The sequence below is a fragment of the Dermatophagoides farinae genome, chromosome 1, assembly GCF_024713945.1.
Source record: "Dermatophagoides farinae isolate YC_2012a chromosome 1, ASM2471394v1, whole genome shotgun sequence".
Taxonomy (NCBI): domain Eukaryota; kingdom Metazoa; phylum Arthropoda; class Arachnida; order Sarcoptiformes; family Pyroglyphidae; genus Dermatophagoides; species Dermatophagoides farinae.
Window position 1 is genome coordinate 5,977,220 of NC_134677.1, and position 18,241 is coordinate 5,995,460.

The 18,241-nt window shown below is 30.2% G+C and overlaps 7 protein-coding genes across 10 annotated transcripts; 4 read left to right on the forward strand and 3 right to left on the reverse strand.

The window, feature by feature from the left end:
* The first annotated feature begins 777 nt into the window (after positions 1 to 777).
* Positions 778 to 2,121, forward strand: RabGGTb (geranylgeranyl transferase type-2 subunit beta). The gene is made up of 2 exons (XM_047053981.2): positions 778 to 1,091; positions 1,149 to 2,121. The coding sequence occupies exons 1-2, from the start codon at positions 896 to 898 to the stop codon at positions 2,054 to 2,056; spliced, it is 1,104 nt and encodes a 367-aa protein (XP_046909937.1). The 5' UTR covers positions 778 to 895; the 3' UTR covers positions 2,057 to 2,121.
* A 240-nt stretch (positions 2,122 to 2,361) lies between these two features.
* LOC124491355 (congested-like trachea protein) lies at positions 2,362 to 3,575 on the forward strand. The gene has a single exon (XM_047053982.2). It carries the CDS (start codon positions 2,556 to 2,558, stop codon positions 3,483 to 3,485), a length of 930 nt encoding a protein of 309 aa, XP_046909938.1. The 5' UTR covers positions 2,362 to 2,555; the 3' UTR covers positions 3,486 to 3,575.
* LOC124491356 (tRNA pseudouridine synthase B) lies at positions 3,460 to 4,396 on the reverse strand. The gene has a single exon (XM_047053983.2). It carries the CDS (start codon positions 4,394 to 4,396, stop codon positions 3,545 to 3,547), a length of 852 nt encoding a protein of 283 aa, XP_046909939.1. The 3' UTR covers positions 3,460 to 3,544.
* Positions 4,397 to 7,441: 3,045 nt separating this feature from the next.
* On the forward strand, positions 7,442 to 8,531 carry LOC124493061 (uncharacterized). The gene is made up of 2 exons (XM_047056114.2): positions 7,442 to 7,667; positions 7,739 to 8,531. The coding sequence occupies exons 1-2, from the start codon at positions 7,644 to 7,646 to the stop codon at positions 8,099 to 8,101; spliced, it is 387 nt and encodes a 128-aa protein (XP_046912070.1). The 5' UTR covers positions 7,442 to 7,643; the 3' UTR covers positions 8,102 to 8,531.
* A 1,010-nt stretch (positions 8,532 to 9,541) lies between these two features.
* On the reverse strand, positions 9,542 to 13,700 carry LOC124493055 (uncharacterized). The gene is made up of 2 exons (XM_047056107.2): positions 11,929 to 13,700; positions 9,542 to 11,863 (listed from the first exon to the last, which is right to left on the reverse strand). Exons 1-2 carry the CDS (start codon positions 13,588 to 13,590, stop codon positions 9,674 to 9,676), a joined length of 3,852 nt encoding a protein of 1,283 aa, XP_046912063.2. The 5' UTR covers positions 13,591 to 13,700; the 3' UTR covers positions 9,542 to 9,673.
* A 33-nt stretch (positions 13,701 to 13,733) lies between these two features.
* Positions 13,734 to 15,229, reverse strand: Vps24 (vacuolar protein sorting 24). Of its 4 annotated transcripts, none has more exons than XM_047056109.2 (3): positions 15,099 to 15,229; positions 14,432 to 14,707; positions 13,734 to 14,379 (listed from the first exon to the last, which is right to left on the reverse strand). In XM_047056109.2, the coding sequence occupies exons 2-3, from the start codon at positions 14,648 to 14,650 to the stop codon at positions 13,939 to 13,941; spliced, it is 660 nt and encodes a 219-aa protein (XP_046912065.1). In that variant the 5' UTR covers positions 14,651 to 14,707; positions 15,099 to 15,229; the 3' UTR covers positions 13,734 to 13,938. The 4 variants fall into 4 exon arrangements, with proteins under 4 accessions (XP_046912065.1, XP_046912066.1, XP_075592122.1 ...); XM_047056110.2 differs by lacking the exon at positions 15,099 to 15,229 and adding an exon at positions 14,864 to 14,918 and having other exon boundaries at positions 14,432 to 14,674; XM_075736007.1 differs by lacking the exon at positions 15,099 to 15,229 and adding an exon at positions 14,895 to 14,915 and having other exon boundaries at positions 14,432 to 14,674.
* On the forward strand, positions 15,221 to 18,215 carry LOC124493062 (uncharacterized). The gene is made up of 8 exons (XM_047056115.2): positions 15,221 to 15,814; positions 15,883 to 15,951; positions 16,022 to 16,168; positions 16,245 to 16,328; positions 16,400 to 16,516; positions 16,574 to 16,672; positions 16,743 to 16,911; positions 17,259 to 18,215. The coding sequence occupies exons 1-8, from the start codon at positions 15,779 to 15,781 to the stop codon at positions 18,167 to 18,169; spliced, it is 1,632 nt and encodes a 543-aa protein (XP_046912071.1). The 5' UTR covers positions 15,221 to 15,778; the 3' UTR covers positions 18,170 to 18,215.
* The last annotated feature ends 26 nt before the right edge of the window (positions 18,216 to 18,241 follow it).

An 18,241-nucleotide genomic window follows, 5' to 3' on the forward strand; every position in this document is an offset into this window, starting at 1 on the left:
TTTTCGTTCGAAACAATTTTTAAATGTTTATTCAAAATATGTTCACTCGTACTTCAAAAGCGGGTAAAAAATTGAGCTTCGAACCTTTTCATGCTACCTTCATATATGACGAACCACAGCCAAAAATGTGATTCATCATCTTTTAAATTTTTATTTGAATAATACTTGAATTTTAAAAAATAAATTTCAAATTATATGAAATTTATTGCATAAAGTTTATTTTATACATTGAATAGATTATAAATTGAATGAATGATATGATCGTACTAATAGTTATTAATTGAAATGAAAGGTATAGGACATTCATGACTGTTTGGATGTTAAAATTCGACCACGATGATTGAATGTAACCAAAGAAGGAGGTGTGGAAAACACGTGGCCATAGCTTTTAGTCACGAAATCATCATTAGCAAAAATGACTTTGAAATTACAATAAATTGATACGACAGAATATAATGTTACCAAAAGACTAACGAATGCTTGAATCATAATATCCATGGGCAATGAACCTGAGAATTTTTGTTCCGAAACACGTAAATAGCTTCGATATTGAGCTGCAGAGAATGCAGCATGAAATAGTGAACATAGACCACATATTAGCATCAATTTGAAGAACATTTTGACCAATGTTGGATAGAAATGATGAATTGATTGTAACGAAGAAAAATTATAAATCCAGCCAATATGATCAAGTAGACAATATGATCAAAAAAACACTTATAAACTAGTTACCACTGTGACACATTAGATGGCATTCTAATAGATTTTATGGGACTCATTGATTATATATTTCTCAGATGTAGTTGATGTTTAATTTTAATAATAATATTTTTTCATTTTCATTGGAAAAAATTTCTTTCATAATCATTCTTAATTGAAAATCATCCAATTAAAAATGTTGATCCGTGATGTAGAATTGAAACATGATTCTCCAAAAGAATTTTTCTTCGATAAACATGTTAAATTTTTAAATAACTATGCTAAAAACAAAGATAATAGTTATGAACAAATCATGGTCGAATATCTAAAAATGAATGGAATCTATTGGACGATAACAGCACTTAAATTGGCCGATAGTTCCATTGAAAACGGTATTTGTATTCACTAAATTTTCATTTGTTTTTTATCATAGCTATATATTAATACAGATGTCCGCCAAGAAATAATTGAACTGATACGTTCTTGTAAACATCCGAATGGAGGAATATCGGCAGCACCAAAACATGATCCTCATATTTTATACACTTTAAGTGCGATACAGATTTTAGTTTCTTTGGATGTTAATCTGGAATCATCAAATCCAGAAGAAAGCGTCATCGATGTGAATAAAACTGTTGAATTTGTTATGTCATTACAAAACGAAGATGGAAGTTTTAATGGTGACCATTGGGGTGAGGTTGATGTTCGATTTACATTCTGTTCGATTGCTTCCTTAGCTCTTCTCAAACGATTAGATGCTATCAATCTGGATCTAGCTATAGATTTCGTCATGAAATGTTATAATCAAATTGATGGTGCTTTCGGCTGTCGCCCCAACAGCGAATCTCATTCTGGTCTTACTTATTGTTGTCTTGGCTCTTTATCGATCGCTGGTCAATTACATCGAATTGATGCCGATAAATTAGGATGGTGGCTGGCTGAACGTCAACTACCTTCAGGTGGTTTAAATGGTCGTCCAGAAAAATTACCTGATCTATGTTATTCATGGTGGGTACTTTCATCCTTGGCAATCATTGGACGTCTTCATTGGATAAACAAACAAAAATTACTTTGTTTTATAATGGCTTGTCAAGACACTGAGACCGGTGGCTTCTCCGATCGTCCAGGTAATATGGTCGATCCATTCCATACTCTTTTCGGTATTACCGGACTATCATTATTGGCGCATGAATATTTTGACAATTCAATTAGCGACCATGAACAAAATGACCAAGATGACTGTATCGACATTGAAAAATTAAGCAAAAAAATTCATAAAGTCAATCCAGTTTTTTGTATGCTAGATCAAACGATAAATAAGATGAGTATCCGGACTCAACGGCTTTCAATCATCTGAAATATTCTATTATTGATGATAAAAATAAATTGATCATGAAAGAAAAATAAATTTATTTTCTTATTTGTCCAGTTTCTATCATTTTTTTAATTAAAATCTAAAACTTATCGCACTAAAAGAAGGGCCACTTGTTCGACCAGAAAGATTACTTTGCATTTTGTCTTGTTATAAACTGAATACATTTGGGTTTTTACTGAATACATGTCTGGCGTGTTGTTAAAAATGCTTACCATGCACTAGATTGTACGCTTCTGATATGAACATTAAATCTTGTATCCGTGGCCGTGTTGTTATTTTTGTCCATTGACACTATTCATGCATTCGTTCATCATTCTTAACAATCAAATGATGTGATATGACTGATTCACGCACGAGGATTCACCTCGAATCCGTCATATGATTTTATGAATTTCATGTTTTTTTTTGTTTTTTCTTGACATGCATAACGAATAACCAAAAATATAACATTTAGAAAGAAATCAACATTAACACCAAGACAATGTCGGAGACTTCAAATGTGATTCAATCTACAAATGCTAAGGCCAATTATTTAGCATCTTTAAAACAATTCATAGCCGGTGGTTTTGGCGGCGTTTGTCTTATTTTGGCTGGTCATCCAATGGATACTATTAAAGTTCGTATTCAAACAATGCCTACACCAAAACTGGATCAAGCACCACAATATAAAGGAATGCTTGATTGTATGAATAAAACCTTTCGACATGAAGGTTTTCGTGGTTTTTACCGTGGAATGTTGGCACCATTGATTGCAACCACACCTATCAATGCTGTATGTTTTTTTGGTTTTGGTTTGGGTGTCAGCCTACAAAGTGATGGTTCACCAACCTCCGTTAATCAACTAACACCATTCCAAATGTATAAAGCCGGCATGCTTGCCGGAGCATTCACGGCCACAATAAATGCACCGGCAGAACGTATCAAATGTTTGTTGCAAATAGAACAAGGTTCGAAAAGTGTTGCCAAATATAAAAGTTTCTGGGATTGTGTCAGTAAAGTGTATGCAACCGGCGGAATACGTTCAATATTCACTGGATTAACGGCTACGTTCGCAAGAGATATCCCAGGAAGTGGAGCTTATTTTTTGGGATATGAATCTCTCAAAAGACATGGTAATATTATATTCAACACCGAGAACGAAACTATTGTGACCTTATTATCGGGGGGATTTGCTGGTATATCATACTGGATTATAGCTATTCCGGCTGATGTCATAAAATCACGAATACAGACAGCACCTGAAGGCAAATATGATGGCTTTCGTGATGCTATCCGTTATCTATACGTAAGAAATGGGCTATTAGCATTCTATAAAGGAGCAGCACCAGTTTTTTTTCGGGCTATTCCTGCCAATGCTGCATGTTTTTTCGGTTACGAGTACTCTCTTAAATTGTTAAATATGTTAATTTAATAAATTATAGACCATTGAACAAAATTGTACAGAATTTTATAAAAAAAATTCAAGAAAAGTTAAATAAAGCGACTAGAAGTTTTTGTGTCAGGATATTGTCGGTGTAATTGTTTTAAATACTCAATACATGCCGGAGTTATTTCTTCGGCTAATTTGACCATTTGTTCATAATGCAATTGATATTTCTGTAATGATTGTTCTGATTTGACTGGTCCAAGTTTCTCGAGATGAGCCGAATCAATTGAAGAAGGACAATTAAGATAAAAACCTAAATCTCTAACAAATGACCGACAATTAAACAGTCCATCCGATGTAATTCGAAGTTTAATTTCACGATCTTGTCTGTCAAGGAATTCGATCGAATAACAATGCTTCAATCGAGGTGTATTTTCGCGACATTGTCCATTAGAAATCGACTCTTCTTCATCAGATTCCATCACCTCTTCACGATCAACAGGTTGTTTCTCTTCATATAAATAACCAGGTCCGGTTTGTTCAATCACACCAATAAACTTTTGCAATGAATCATCAATGGAATCATCAGTGATGTATGAATGATCATGATATTTAATCAAAGGTGAACGGCTATAATGATCGATTGTCTGTCTGCCAAGAATTGCGGTTACAATCCATTCATGAAGCCAATATTTTTGTAATGCACGAACTTGTTTAGTGTAGTATCCGAATGCAAATATACATAAGCCAGTTTGGAATAGTTCCGTATATCTTGGTATCGTTTGATAATAAATCATACCTTGCTTTAATGTACGTGTAGGGTCTTCGAAATAAAGGCTTAATTTAATCCAATTAGCCAATTCTTTCTGGCTGATACCATGGTCTTTATATGCCGCTATAAATGCTCGTGTAAATATTTTCTTCGCAACACAACCAGTAAATAAACTTGTGGCCATTTATTGAAAAAATTGGAATTTTTTCTATCCAGAATCCTTCGCAATTTTATAATACATGCTCCAAATTGTAAACAAAAACAAATTAAAAGAATTTCAACATTAACGCCCTCGTGTGTTTCGTTTGATAGTTATGGAAAATTTGAATTTAGCAATCGAAACGACGACAATTTTAATGCCAAAAAAAAATTATTGCCTTTAACTTTCATGGATGACAACAAAATGGAAAAACAAATTCCGACATGTATTCTCATTCAATAAATGAATGAATGACATGCATTTTATTGATGCAATAATTATGATTTGTTATGTCTGCATTGAAAAAGTATTCACATTGAACAATTCAGACAAAAAAAAAACAAAATACAACGAAATGACCATTTTCAAATGCGAGAATTTTGCCAATCATTTGTTTGGTTATTACTTCATCGAATTGCAATATTTGTTCATTTTCATTTTTTTCTTGTTCAACATCAATATTATTCATTATAATCATTTTCAAAAGGCTAAATAACATTGATTCTCTATTTGTTTTTATAATTTGTTATTTGTTAGTTTTTCTTCGGTTTTCATACAAACAAATCAAATAATCATTGTTTAGATGATAGTTTTTTAAGGAAAAATAGAAAAAACTGGTTCAAACCGCCTTTTTTTCTAATGTTAATGATCTACTGTTTGTTCAATAAATTCATCGATAAGGATCAAAAATCAGCTTATTTTTTCAAATTTATTTATGTTAAATCCGAATGTTAATCCCTTGTGTGTGTGAGTGTGTGTGCATGAATTAAAAATTGATCGGATGATCTATGAAATGTTGAAGAAAAAACTTTATTATTTGTGACAAAAAACAAACATATTCAAATGAATAAAGTAAAAAATAAGTATTTTAAAAGTTCATGAAAAAGAAATGGCATTGACAATAATAACAATTCATTTTTGTCAATAATAGCGAGATCATTGATCGGTTTTTTGCCATCGGAAGAAGGTTTTTTTCACTCTGCACTTTCTCTCTCTCTCTCTTTTTCTTTCTATAATTGGCTCATCAATTTTTTAAATTGAAAAAATCCATAAATACTTTCATAGACAAATTATTTTGCATGACAAAATCAATGCGGAAATATTTTTTTCGTCTATCGTTCCGTAGATAAATTTCGGATCGAATGATATTATATCTAGTAAATGCATCTTATTACCAGTTTAATTATTGAGCAAAGAAAAAGCAAAAGATGGTTAAAACGATTAGATAAAAACATCATGATGTTTATTTTAAATCTTAATCAAAATATATTTATACGTTGAGCATTGAATAATATAATTTCAAAATGATTTTTGATTCTTTAAATTGATTCATACTGTTACACGTTTAACCAATGTATATTATCATTTGGTTGCGCGTGTTTAAGATATCTTGTTACCCACGACTACGACGGCAGCAACAATAATAATCAATGGAAAGTACGATACAATTTTCATACTCTTTCCATTTTTTTTTGATTGATTAAATTAAAATCCGATTAATGCGTACAATCAATCGAATCAATTTGATTTGATTGATTTATTGAATCAAACAAATTTAGCCTCATAATGTCCAGTACTGTCAATTTATGGCAATGCATAATTTTAGTATATTTTTATTAATAAAAAAAAATGATCAAATCTATGTCATGCAGCACAATTATGTGTATTCATTGATAATTATGGGCCTTGATTTATTAAGTTGAATTTATTTATTACAATCAAATCAATCAAAAATCGAAATTGATATCTTTATTAAGCGTTTTCAATATCGTAAAAAATAATTTTTTTTTGTTCATTTGATTTATCACACGGGAACATCATTATCCGCAAATAAAAGACACGAACATATACACAAACAAAGCAAAAACTTTCATTCGATTGAAATTCGCCTATTTTTTGCCCTGTTTTGAAGCCCATCAAAACGAAGAAAAATAAAAGGAAAAAATTTTGAAATTTCATAGGTAGATACGTACTTATTTATGTTTTTTTCATTCGTTCATTGATCGAGGACAATTTCAATGTAAATCGTTGGCGAATATTCATGAAAATGATTGCCAACCATACAATTATTAGATCTGAATTTACATTATAAATGGAATTCCCTAATAAATAATTTTCTTCAAAAGTGCAATAATAGAATTCATTTGATTATTTTGTTTAATTTTCTTCCAATAGAATGATTTGAATAATCATTGTCAGCTTTCACCTTGGACAGGAATAATCGATCTAGGGAAAATCCAATGAAAGATCTATTAACATAGGTTTCATTATTTTGTTTAGAAATTTTCTTTTCCATTTACATTTATCATTCAAATAAATTCATGGAATCTATTTCATCATAGAATATTGAATGTGCTTTATTATAATTTTAAATTAGATCGGATGAAATATTTCTAATTATTGAATTGGAAATTTCTGTTATTTTTACCGAAACAAATATAGCAACTAATTTCACAAGATTTATTCCCGTGTAAAAGATTATGGTCTATAAGGTGAGCTTTGTAATACTCGAAATGGTAACAAAAAAATTATTGCAATAATTTTTGTGAGAAAATCAATCATTGTAAATTCTTATGAATGAAAGAATGATTATTCCCGATGTTGTCAATCATTCACAATAATCATTGTTTCCTGGCAACAAATAATTGAACTAGAACAACTGATATTGGATGTTGTCAACCAAAATATTTTCAAGCAACTTCGTTATTCGTATTAGAAGCGATTCATTGGAATGTTAACCTCGATATCCCATACTCGTTATAATTTTGCCAATGATGTATTTTCTTTTTCCTATTTTCTTCAATCATCATCATCATTACAATCGTCATCACGTTCTGCTTCGTCGAAGAATACATAAAATTGCTTGACGACTACTGAATGATGCTAAAGATTTGTGTTGTCAGCTTCTACATTCATTGACGATGCCATCATATTTTGGCAAATCTTGTATATACCATCATGCTTCTTCTGATGATGATGATGATGACGATGATGGTCGCATTGACTATGGTGTTGGCGATATGTTGATGTTGATTACTTTGGATTTTTTTTTCTCTTGCCCCTAAAGAGGCCGATAAAAAAAAATGTCTCTGGCATATATAAATTGGCATTGTGGCTCCAATGATATTCACATTTCCATAACCATTATTATTGTTGTTTTATTCAAAACGTAGGATTTGCTTTTCTTCTTGGATCTTTATTCTCGGAAGAAAGTATTTCTATTATTACACAAATGGAATCATTGCCAACTTCAAAGGTATAATCGGAAGTGTTCTATATAGCGACATTTTAAAATATTTTTTTTTTACTGTTTTTCTATCTAAATAGATGATTCGATTAGTTTATAAACGGATGTGTGTCATAATCATCACCATCGTCATTATTTATAGTCAAATGCAACGTGTGATTGGTGCACCGATCGATTCATCAAATAATGAATCAATATCGGCGGAAGAATTGAAAGAAAGGATTATCAATTCACAGCTTGAAGATAAATGTGAAATTGATCAACATCGAAAAGATCAATGCGAATTATGTGTACGTTTTTTATATGATCGAAGCGTCGGCTATTTAGGCTGTTGTACTAATTACGATGGTATCTATAATTTTTGTGAAGATTTTCTCAACTATTCATACGAAGATCAACCAAAACATAAATCTTCTGCAGCTAAACGATTTCCCAGTAAATGAATATTTCCTATCTTTTTTCTATCTCTAATTACAATAATAATAATCATATTATTCTTCGGTGATTATAATTATCAAAAACAACAAAGTGATCAACTTGTTTCGCTGTTTACAAACCTCAACGTTTGCAGCTATCAAACATAAGCTTTCATTCTCCTTTTTTTGATAATATAGTGCTATGAAGAAGGCTAAATAATCTGCCGGAATAATAATTATTCGGGTAAAATTGAATTCATTGCAACATTTCGCCATATCTGTGATATTTTCTTGAGCAAATTCATATTAAATTCTTGTGATTTATATAAATATTCTTTATCCAAACACGAGTGACATTATTATTATTATTATTATCATTATCATTATCGACGATTTTTTTTGATTAAAATCATTTCATTTTTTGAATAAATACATTTCATGATTATTTTCAAATAAAGAACTAATGATTCAGGCATATTCATGTCTTTGTTATGTTTTCGGAGCAAAAAAAAGTGTTGAATGGTAATATTATATTGGTGAATCTTGCTTTAATCAGTCGATAAGTCAATCATCAAATCATGGTAATGAAAATTGCTTCACTTTTCGACATAATCTGTTTTTTTGTAAGTGTTTATTTGTGGGTGTGTATATGTGCGTGTCCTCAAAAATTATTGATCGAATTTGATTAGAAATAAAGCAATCGATCTTTGCTGAGTCTAGGGAAAAATTCAAATTTTTGTTTTTTTCTCTTGTTTATTTGTTATGAAGGGTTCTTTTATTGATATCTCAGTTTATTTTTACTACTATACCATTGATAGGAGTCTAAATCATTTTGTTTTTGTTGTTCATTATTATCGTCACTATCATCATATTCATCGACATATTTTAAGTTCACAGCTTTATTTGATGCTACAAATTTAGATTGTCCCGTGATGCTACCGCTGGTACAGATACAATGCGATGATGGACAATTACCAAGTTGACAATTATCTTGGCACCAATCATCAGTTGCTGTTCGATAGACTGAATAACAATGAAAATATGGATGTTTTCTCGTTGCTAATGGCGAAGTATATTTTAGCGAATATTTATTATCATTTGCTTTTCCATATGAATCAGAAATATAATTCCAATAAGTATCAATACTATTTTCAGAATCATCATTGCTTTTTGATAAGGTGGATCTTTTCGTACGTCTATGAAGAAAAAAAAATTATACAAGTTTTTAAAAGTAACATGAACAATCTAAAATTTACACATGATGGATTAATGGATCGAAAATATGTCGAGGAACATAATGGATTGGTTCTCTACGGCGAGGCTCCAATTTGTGACTAACAACATATTAAATGATATTAAAATTAGTAAAAATTCTGTGTTGAAAAATTTTCTTACTAGATACGATCAGGCGAAAATTGAGAATGAACAATATTCAATGAGATAAACAAAAATAACACCAAAATCATATTTTTTTAAAAAGAGTTTTATTTTATTATTACAAAATTCGAGTTGACAAATTAATAATCAACTATCAATGAAAAAAAAATCAATTTATAGATTTATGAAAAAAATTGAAAATAAAAAGGATATTCAATAAATTCATAGCCATGATAAGAATCCGGTGTTTATATCCTCACAGACATTATTATCTTTGTCGGTTTGCAACATGCCTAAACAAATAACATTTGGTTTTTTCATGGAATGTGTTGATGATAATTCTTCCAAGGATGTACTTTCGACAAGATTTCGTAGCATTTTTTGTGCTTTTTTAATTTGGCTTGCATTGTTATTTTTTTGTAAAAGACTATTACTAAAACGATTCCATTCATTCAAATCGGATTTACAAATTTGGCTTAATTTACCATTAACTATTTCCGTTAGATTGTTTTTTATAACAATTTTTTCATAGATAAGAAATAATAAATTAACCAAACGATTCAATATATCTGTATCACTTCGTTTGGTCAACATTATTGATTGCAATAAACGAATGGCTAGATCGAAAAATGCTTGAATTGAATTGATCATTTGTCGCGATATGAGACTCTGAATCAATTTTTGATTAACATTACATATCTGAAGTTTCATATTACTGTTGGGCCATAAAAGACAACCCGTGACGGCCATAACTAAAGGCTTTGGATTTAGCGTCATAATGAACTTTGATAGGAGACCCTCTTCATTATATTTATCATTTTCGTCGTCATTTATAATGGATTCTCTCATATTGTCATTCTCATTTATATCAAGTTCATCGTCTTTAGCTTGCTGGTGTTGTTGTTGTTGTTGTTGTTCAACATCGCCCATTTCTTCATCTATCTCATTCGTTATAGATTCATTTTTTGTTATGTGGTCAATATTTTTTTGCTTTGAAAATATACTGTTCAAAAGTGCGACGAAATCAAATGAAATACTGTTAATAGTGGCTTCTATAACGATTTCCAAATAATTTCTAGGATCATCTTTCACTGATATTGGCTTGATTTTCAAATGATTAGAAATTCTTGGATCTGAATTAGATGTGCAAATATTCTTTTCTTGTTGTAAAGCATTAAAATTTTCATCAAGTTTACAATACATAAATTCGATAAATTGAATCAACGTTTCGATGCACCCGCTTTTAGTAAGAAACTTTTCTATTCTCGGTGAAAAATTTGCCAAACATTGAAAATATGAACGAATCAAATCTCGATATACAAATAATGGCATGAATTTCATATCTGAACAAATCAATGAATTATTTGTGGAGATAAAATCTTCTATAGCTGATTCTGATTCGGGACGAATAGTGTAGAAAAATAACATCAATTCAAGTGCCGTATTAACAAGTATTATTGATTGTGAATATAGTATCCAAATTCGATGATGCATAAAATAACCAATGAGATCTGGTGATGGTGGATTTTGTCGATCCCATTGTTTCAACAATGTTCGATACTTATCCACTGGAAGCATCTTAGATTGATCAAAACAAATCATGAATATATAATGTGAAGGATATTCTCCAAATAAATATTGTTGATAAAAAGGATGACATAATTTATCAAGTAGATGTTGATTTTTTTCTTCATATACTGACCAAAGATGATGAATGGAAGCAATCACTTTACAAAACGGAGCAACCAATTGCATCATTACGGGCCATAAAATTTCATAACATCGAACAGTACTGATTCGTTTGAATAAACGTGTGAGTAAATTCGACAGGGCCGAAATTTTTACTAAAATCTTAGAATAATTTGATGGAAGGTGATTGACATTAAACTGTGGCTGTGTAGCTAAACCAAGATCGAGAAAAAATGTCTGTCCATTAGGTCCAAAATCGTATGTGATGATCCAATTGATTTTTGAAAGAAAGTCATCAATCAAAAAGCTACGTTGTTCTTCAATTGAAAGATGATTGCTCAATATAAATAATCCTTCATAAAGGAAAAATGATTGAATCAATGATATTTTATCAGTGACAATCAATTCTTCAATATGTTGGCGCATCATCTTGAAATATGGAAGAAATAATGGCACACAATTTTTCGTTAGCTTAATGAACAAAGCATTCAAATGATTTTGAAGATCACCTATATTTGGATCATATTGTAGTTCTTTTGTTTTCACAGTCAATGTGAATATGATATCGATTAATTTTTGAATCAATTCAACTGAAAATTTTCCATAGAATGGTGAGAACGATGATAAACATGACAATAAAGAATTTAAACTCTGTATATCCAACTGGCCGCTGAGTCCAATTTCCAACATTCGTGAAAAATAAAATTCCAATAATTTTATTTGCTACATTCAGAATAAATGAATAAAAATAGTTTATGTTATAGAAAGAATGATTGATCAAAACTAACCTGTTGAGAAAAATTCTTTTTTAATATGAGCAATGGGCATAAAACAGCAGCAGTATTAAAAGAGTTTATGTTTGTGCTAACCGTTAAGACCTCTGGATCAAATGATTCAAGCGGAATGGGCCCGAATAAATCACTAAACATGGAAAAGCAAAATGTTTGAGATATTTGAGGATAGTTTTGACATAGATTTCTAATAACTGTTAAAAATTTATTTTTATTTTCCCGAAAAATTTGCAAATAGCTTTCATAGGAATCAAGATCACAGGAGTTTTTCAATTCAGGTTTCATCGATTCCGGCTTAGGTTCCAATTTTAAAAGTGCAATTGAGATTAACAATCTTATCGGAATAGTTGTTTCTAATTGAAAAGGAACCGGTAATATTGAGTTGTTTTTCAAATTTTCCATATCATTAATGTCTTGTTTGGAAGTTAATTGAGATTTTGAATACAAAATCAAAAATTTAAGTAGAATTTCATCATAAATTATGTTGTCATAGGCGAGACAATCGAAAATGAAACACATAAATGTTGACCAAAATGATTTATTGTCATTGCAGCTTTTAACAATCGATTTATGTGTAGAATCTTGATTGATTAAATTCATGACACGACAAACTATTTCGATTGAGATATCCAACAATAGTAAGAAAACTTGGTTGAGTGAATCAATATTGGATTCAGATGACTTAATGAGATGGAAATAAGGATTCAATTGCGATATTAAAAAATGAGCAAATTTTGATTGGTCAATATCGAAAAAAATACCGTTCATCACTTCCATATCTTCGGGTCGTTTGATTGAACGTGTAATGATTGTTTGAATGCAGCGAAGTGATAGGATTTTTACTTGAGATAGGAATGTATCTTCGAAATTCAGGTTAGACAAATTCGCTGTTAAAATGATTTTGATCAGAATGTTTTCGTTTAAAGGATACCAGTCTAGTAATGAATCAAGTACTTCAAGTGATTTCAAAATGATTTGTTTCCTGTATTCGATAGACATTTGATGTTCATTTTGAATGTTCATAATCAATAGATTTCGGCATAAAAATTCCAAAATGTTGTCTTTTTCACTGACCAAACTTTTTGTGATTTCTCTTCGTCGATTAGAATTATAGGGTAAAAACAATTTGGTAAGATAATCGGAAATGTTTAATATTGTATAAAGGCTGATTAATGAATGTTCTTGCGTTAATTTAGGTAAAAATTGGGGCCATCTATTTGGCCATTCTCGCATGAATATTTCAGTAATTAGCCGACTACAAGAATTTACAAACAAATTCGATGTTGAAAGATTAACTTTCATGGCTATATTTGATCGAAATTCAAATCTTGTTAAGCAAAATGTTTTGATGTTTTCTCGCCGATCATGATCGAAATTATACCAATTGTTTTTGATAATTTCTTCTAAGATTTGATATCCATAAGTGACAAGACTTTCGATGCAAAATTCATTGGTGATGATCATATCTTCTGATCTATTGACAATCAACATGGCAACATTCAAATACAGATCAGTTTTTGCATAGATATCGGAGGTTAATATATCATTTAAACGTGAATTTGCTTTAATTCTATCATCATTACTGGCATCAGGTTTCATGATTATTTGAATACAATTATCGATCTCTTCAACGATTCTGATTGCAGGATTAGAATTCATGATTTTCGATTAACAAGATTAAAAAAAAAATTTTTTTTTACTATGAATTTGATGATGAATTCTATATATTCTGACGGCAGAAAAATTTTAATACCATTTCTGCAAACATGAGTTTGATTTTGACCAAATTCATACATTGAAAATAATTCAACTTAAATACAATTTCAAGTTTAATGAGTTTCAAATTAAGAATTAAAATCAATGGGTTTTAACAATCGTAATATAAGTTGATCAAATTTTTTTTGAATCAAATGTAATTCAGTAGAGAGTTAGTATAGTTTGTCTTTTTACAAGAAAAAATCAACAAAGTCTAAATATTCAAAATTTGGATTTGTAACAATTTGATTATTAATTTCGAAGCGCTTCAAGCCGTTGTCGCATCTTATCGATATCTTCTTCCTCTTCTTCGGTTTTCTTTGGAGCAGTCTTTACGGATTCGGCAGGTAATGAATCAGATACTACTGATGGTGCTTTACCAAGTACACCGTCTGTGATTTCAAATAAAACTTTATCCACCTCTTCTTGGGCTTCCTCTTCCAATTCGTCATCGCCCAATGCATCTTCCATCGTTTCTTCCATCATTTCATCGATAATACCAGCTTTCATCATTTCACGAGCTAGATCTTGCATAACACCAGAAATTTCAGAAATCTTGACGACATTTTGCATTGCACGCATTACATCGGTGGATTTTTCTAAAGAATTAGCTACTCGTAATGTTGCCAATTGTTGTGTCATGTTCATCATGATTGAATTTAAATGCGCTTTAGATGTTTGCAAACGACTTATCTATTAATAAAAATATTAAGAAACTGGAAACTGATAATCTTAAAAAACTAACCGCTTTACGAGCACCAACAATTTCTTTTGCAAAAACAACGCATACATCACGATCACCACGTTTAGCTGCTTTCTTTAATTCGGCTTTAACTTTGGCCTCTTCACGTTGAATGGCCCGAATTTGTCGATCCAATAACATTTGTTGTTTTCGTAATTTGGAATTCCATTCACGAACCTGTTCTTTGGATGTTTGTTTTGGATCTTTACCGAATAGACCCATGTTTATTGAATTTGATTAATTTTTCTGGTAAATGAATGCAAAACAAAAAAAAATATTCTTGAAAAGAAAACGTTATATTTATCAATTTTTAGGATTAATTCATTAGTATCAAATTTAGATGATAATTCTTATATATTATATATAATGTTTATGTATTCTTTCATCAAAATATAATGGAAAGAATTAGCTCAATTTTGAACACTGAATATTTACAGTAATGCAAAGAAATACTTGCCAAGCCTACCTCTCTCTCTCTCGCCCTCTTACGACAACTACATTACAGTAAAGTTTTCGTAAATGTTTACGGGAAAACTCTTCAAGGATTCATCTTTCATCATAATAAAGTGCACGCCTGAATTTTTTTTTCTTAGAAATATCATAATGAAGAATCATTATTGTCAAATAAAATTATCAGAAAATAGTCCAACCATTACACTGGTTTACCTACCCAATCTTAATCTTTATGTGATAACCGATGCTAAAGGTTTTGGACAACATTGGATACGTGTGTCATATTGTCAGAAAGTTTATGATACAAAATTATTACTTGGAATAGATGCCGATGATTATATGACATCGATTGCTCGTCATTTTGCCGAACCAATAATCAAATATAAATTATCGACCATTCAAGATCCATTAATAATGGTCAAAGAAATTGTATTAACTTTAAGTATTTCATTAAGAGATAAAGATCCTAAGCACATCAAAATGATTTGTGAAGAATTTGCGAAATATTTTCAAGAAAAACATGAATAAAATTGATTAATTTTTACTATTATAAATTGATATTTACTCATATTTTTTTTCTAAATTTGAAACCATACTGAACCGGGAGTAAATGGATGTGTCATGAGTTTGTGCAATGTAAACTCATTCATACTAACACCGATATATCCTATAGATAGATAGCTATCTGGTTGGTTGTGTAATATATGCTCAAATTTATTATATATACAATGAAACATGGCGTTATACACTTGTGGTATAATAATATCCATATTGGATAGTATTACTTACTAAGGAGTCAAATGACCTAGAAATTATAATCAAAAACCTAATCAATATCAGTACTGTTAAATTCATCATTTTGAATCAAAAAAAAACATTGACAAAATTCATTGAAAAATGGCCTCATTAATCAGCGATGAAATTATGACTTTGGTCAGCATTTTTCATTTGTTTTTTCTTGATAAAATAGTAATAATTTTCAAAATTTTCTCCAACAACAGAATGACGAATTTAAATGGTTATTACAAGAAGTGAATTGGATTATTAAACAAATTCATAATATAATTGTTGTAAGTCTGTCACTATTATAAAATTTATTCAACTTTTAATTGTTTTTTTTTGTTTGTAAACAAAACAAAGGAATGTAGCCGTCGATTTCCTGTCCCTATCGATGGTGTCGAAACAATGGTCAAAACGGAAAAATATATATTGGCTAGCATGAATAATGCCATGAATGATCAGATAAAAGTTTCGTGTACATTATGTGCCGATAATATTACACATGCGGTAATATCATTAAATGTTTATATTATATTTTAAACACCAATGACAGAGAACATTCACTTGTTTATATTTGATGCAGGACATCAACATTCGTCTTCATAAACATCCTCAAGTTAATCATCGTACTATCGTTCAAAACGATTGTCAATGGAAACTTCATCAGGTAATAATTATTATAATAAACTATTAATTTATATAATATGTAACGTACAAAAATTTCAACCCTAAATTCAGATTTTGGATGCTTCAAATCATCTACGTTCAGCATTGAATATTTTAGATATGCCACCACTTCGATTTAATGATAACATCAAAAAATTTGATTTCAAAACTGCCGAAGAAGTTATAGAGGTGAAATAAATCTGAAATTTTATAGAAATTTTTTTACATAAAGAAATTTTGCAACAGCTAATCAACAATATTATGGTTTGTTTGGATCGAGGCCGTAAAAGTCTAGTCGTACCCAAGAAAAGAAGTATAGAAGAATTACAACGAAGCTCAAATATGGTTAGTATATCTATCAGTTAAATTGTAAAGATATATAATCATGATTAAATGATGTTTTTTTTTTCAATAGAAATCGCTTCAACCACCTCTACCTAATGATTTGGCAATAAGTTTTTACATTCAAGCCAATAAACTTATCTGCGCTGTATATCACATGTACAAAGATGGTTCAGGACAGAAAAAATTTGACATATCACAAGCTGAAATTTCGATTCCATGGCTTAATGAAGCACTAGTCTTATTTGCAAATGGTCTCCAATGTTGTCAACAATTAAAGGATAAAGTTCTGGTCTTTACTCAATACAAAGATATGCAGGTGAAATGAATTTTGGAGAAAAAATATTTTGATTTATTATGATTATTCCTCATTTTATCATTATTCGTCATTGATTGCATGTTTGCTAATTGTTTTCTATTAAATTATTGTTTTTTTTTCTATTATGGTTGCAATAAAATAAATTTAATTACAGAAAAAAATTAAAGAATTGATTGATGATATGACATTGAGTTGAAAATCAAGTCATAGGTTTTATGAAGAACTCAAATTTAGTCGCATTGTTTATATTATTTTCGAATGAAGAATCTCCGATGGCCGTAAATTTTTCTAATGATAATTTAGTGAAAATTACTTGCGATCAAGTTTCAAATGATGGCCATTGTATCGAAAATCTTATTTCAAATAATCCTGATATTTCACGAAACGGTTTTCTTGTCGAATATTACATTAGACCACCGGTTACCATCATAATTGATTTCATCAAATATTCTTTTGATTTGTTGTATTTGGAACTGGGATTGAGGCTAAGAGTTCATAAATCCAATGGCATTGAGATATATACGAAAAGATATTCAGATTACGTTCTGGTTGGCAGATATCGAGATCAGATACCAGATATTTTGACTGTTGTGAATGAAGGCTATCGACTAAGTAAGTTATTGCCATCACATGATAAAATCTATTCCAATGTTCATTATGTAAGCGGGAACAAATGGAAAAATTGTTGCGAACTCAAGAGTATCAAAATTCGCATTTTTTCCAGTGAAAATTCATCTGTTCCTTGCCTTGGTTTCTTGAACCTATATGGAAAACCATTCGGGTTGAAAAAGAGTAATTTGGCCGAATTTTTAGCAACAATTCCACGATTTGATAACCAACCAAAACTTGAAAACGAAAATAAACGGCGATTAGATCCATCAGAATTGGAACAATTTGCTCCGTTAGAATTCATGGATTCAATAACGAATGAAATTATGCGTACACCATATTTACTGCCTTCAAATAAAAACATTGATAAAACCACTTTGGATCGTTATTTGGATGGCAAAACACTTGAAGAATCAAAAGATCCATTTACTAACATTTCATTCAACGATACATATAAGCCACAAATCAATCATGAATTGAAATCACGAATCGATCTTTTCATCAATACTGATGGTCAATCGGAGATTGAAAGACGACAAAATTTACGAAACAGATTATTAAACAATAGCTAATTTCATTTCATTATTATTAATAATTAAAACACTCTACTTATTCTATTATATGTTCTGTTCACATATTTTACT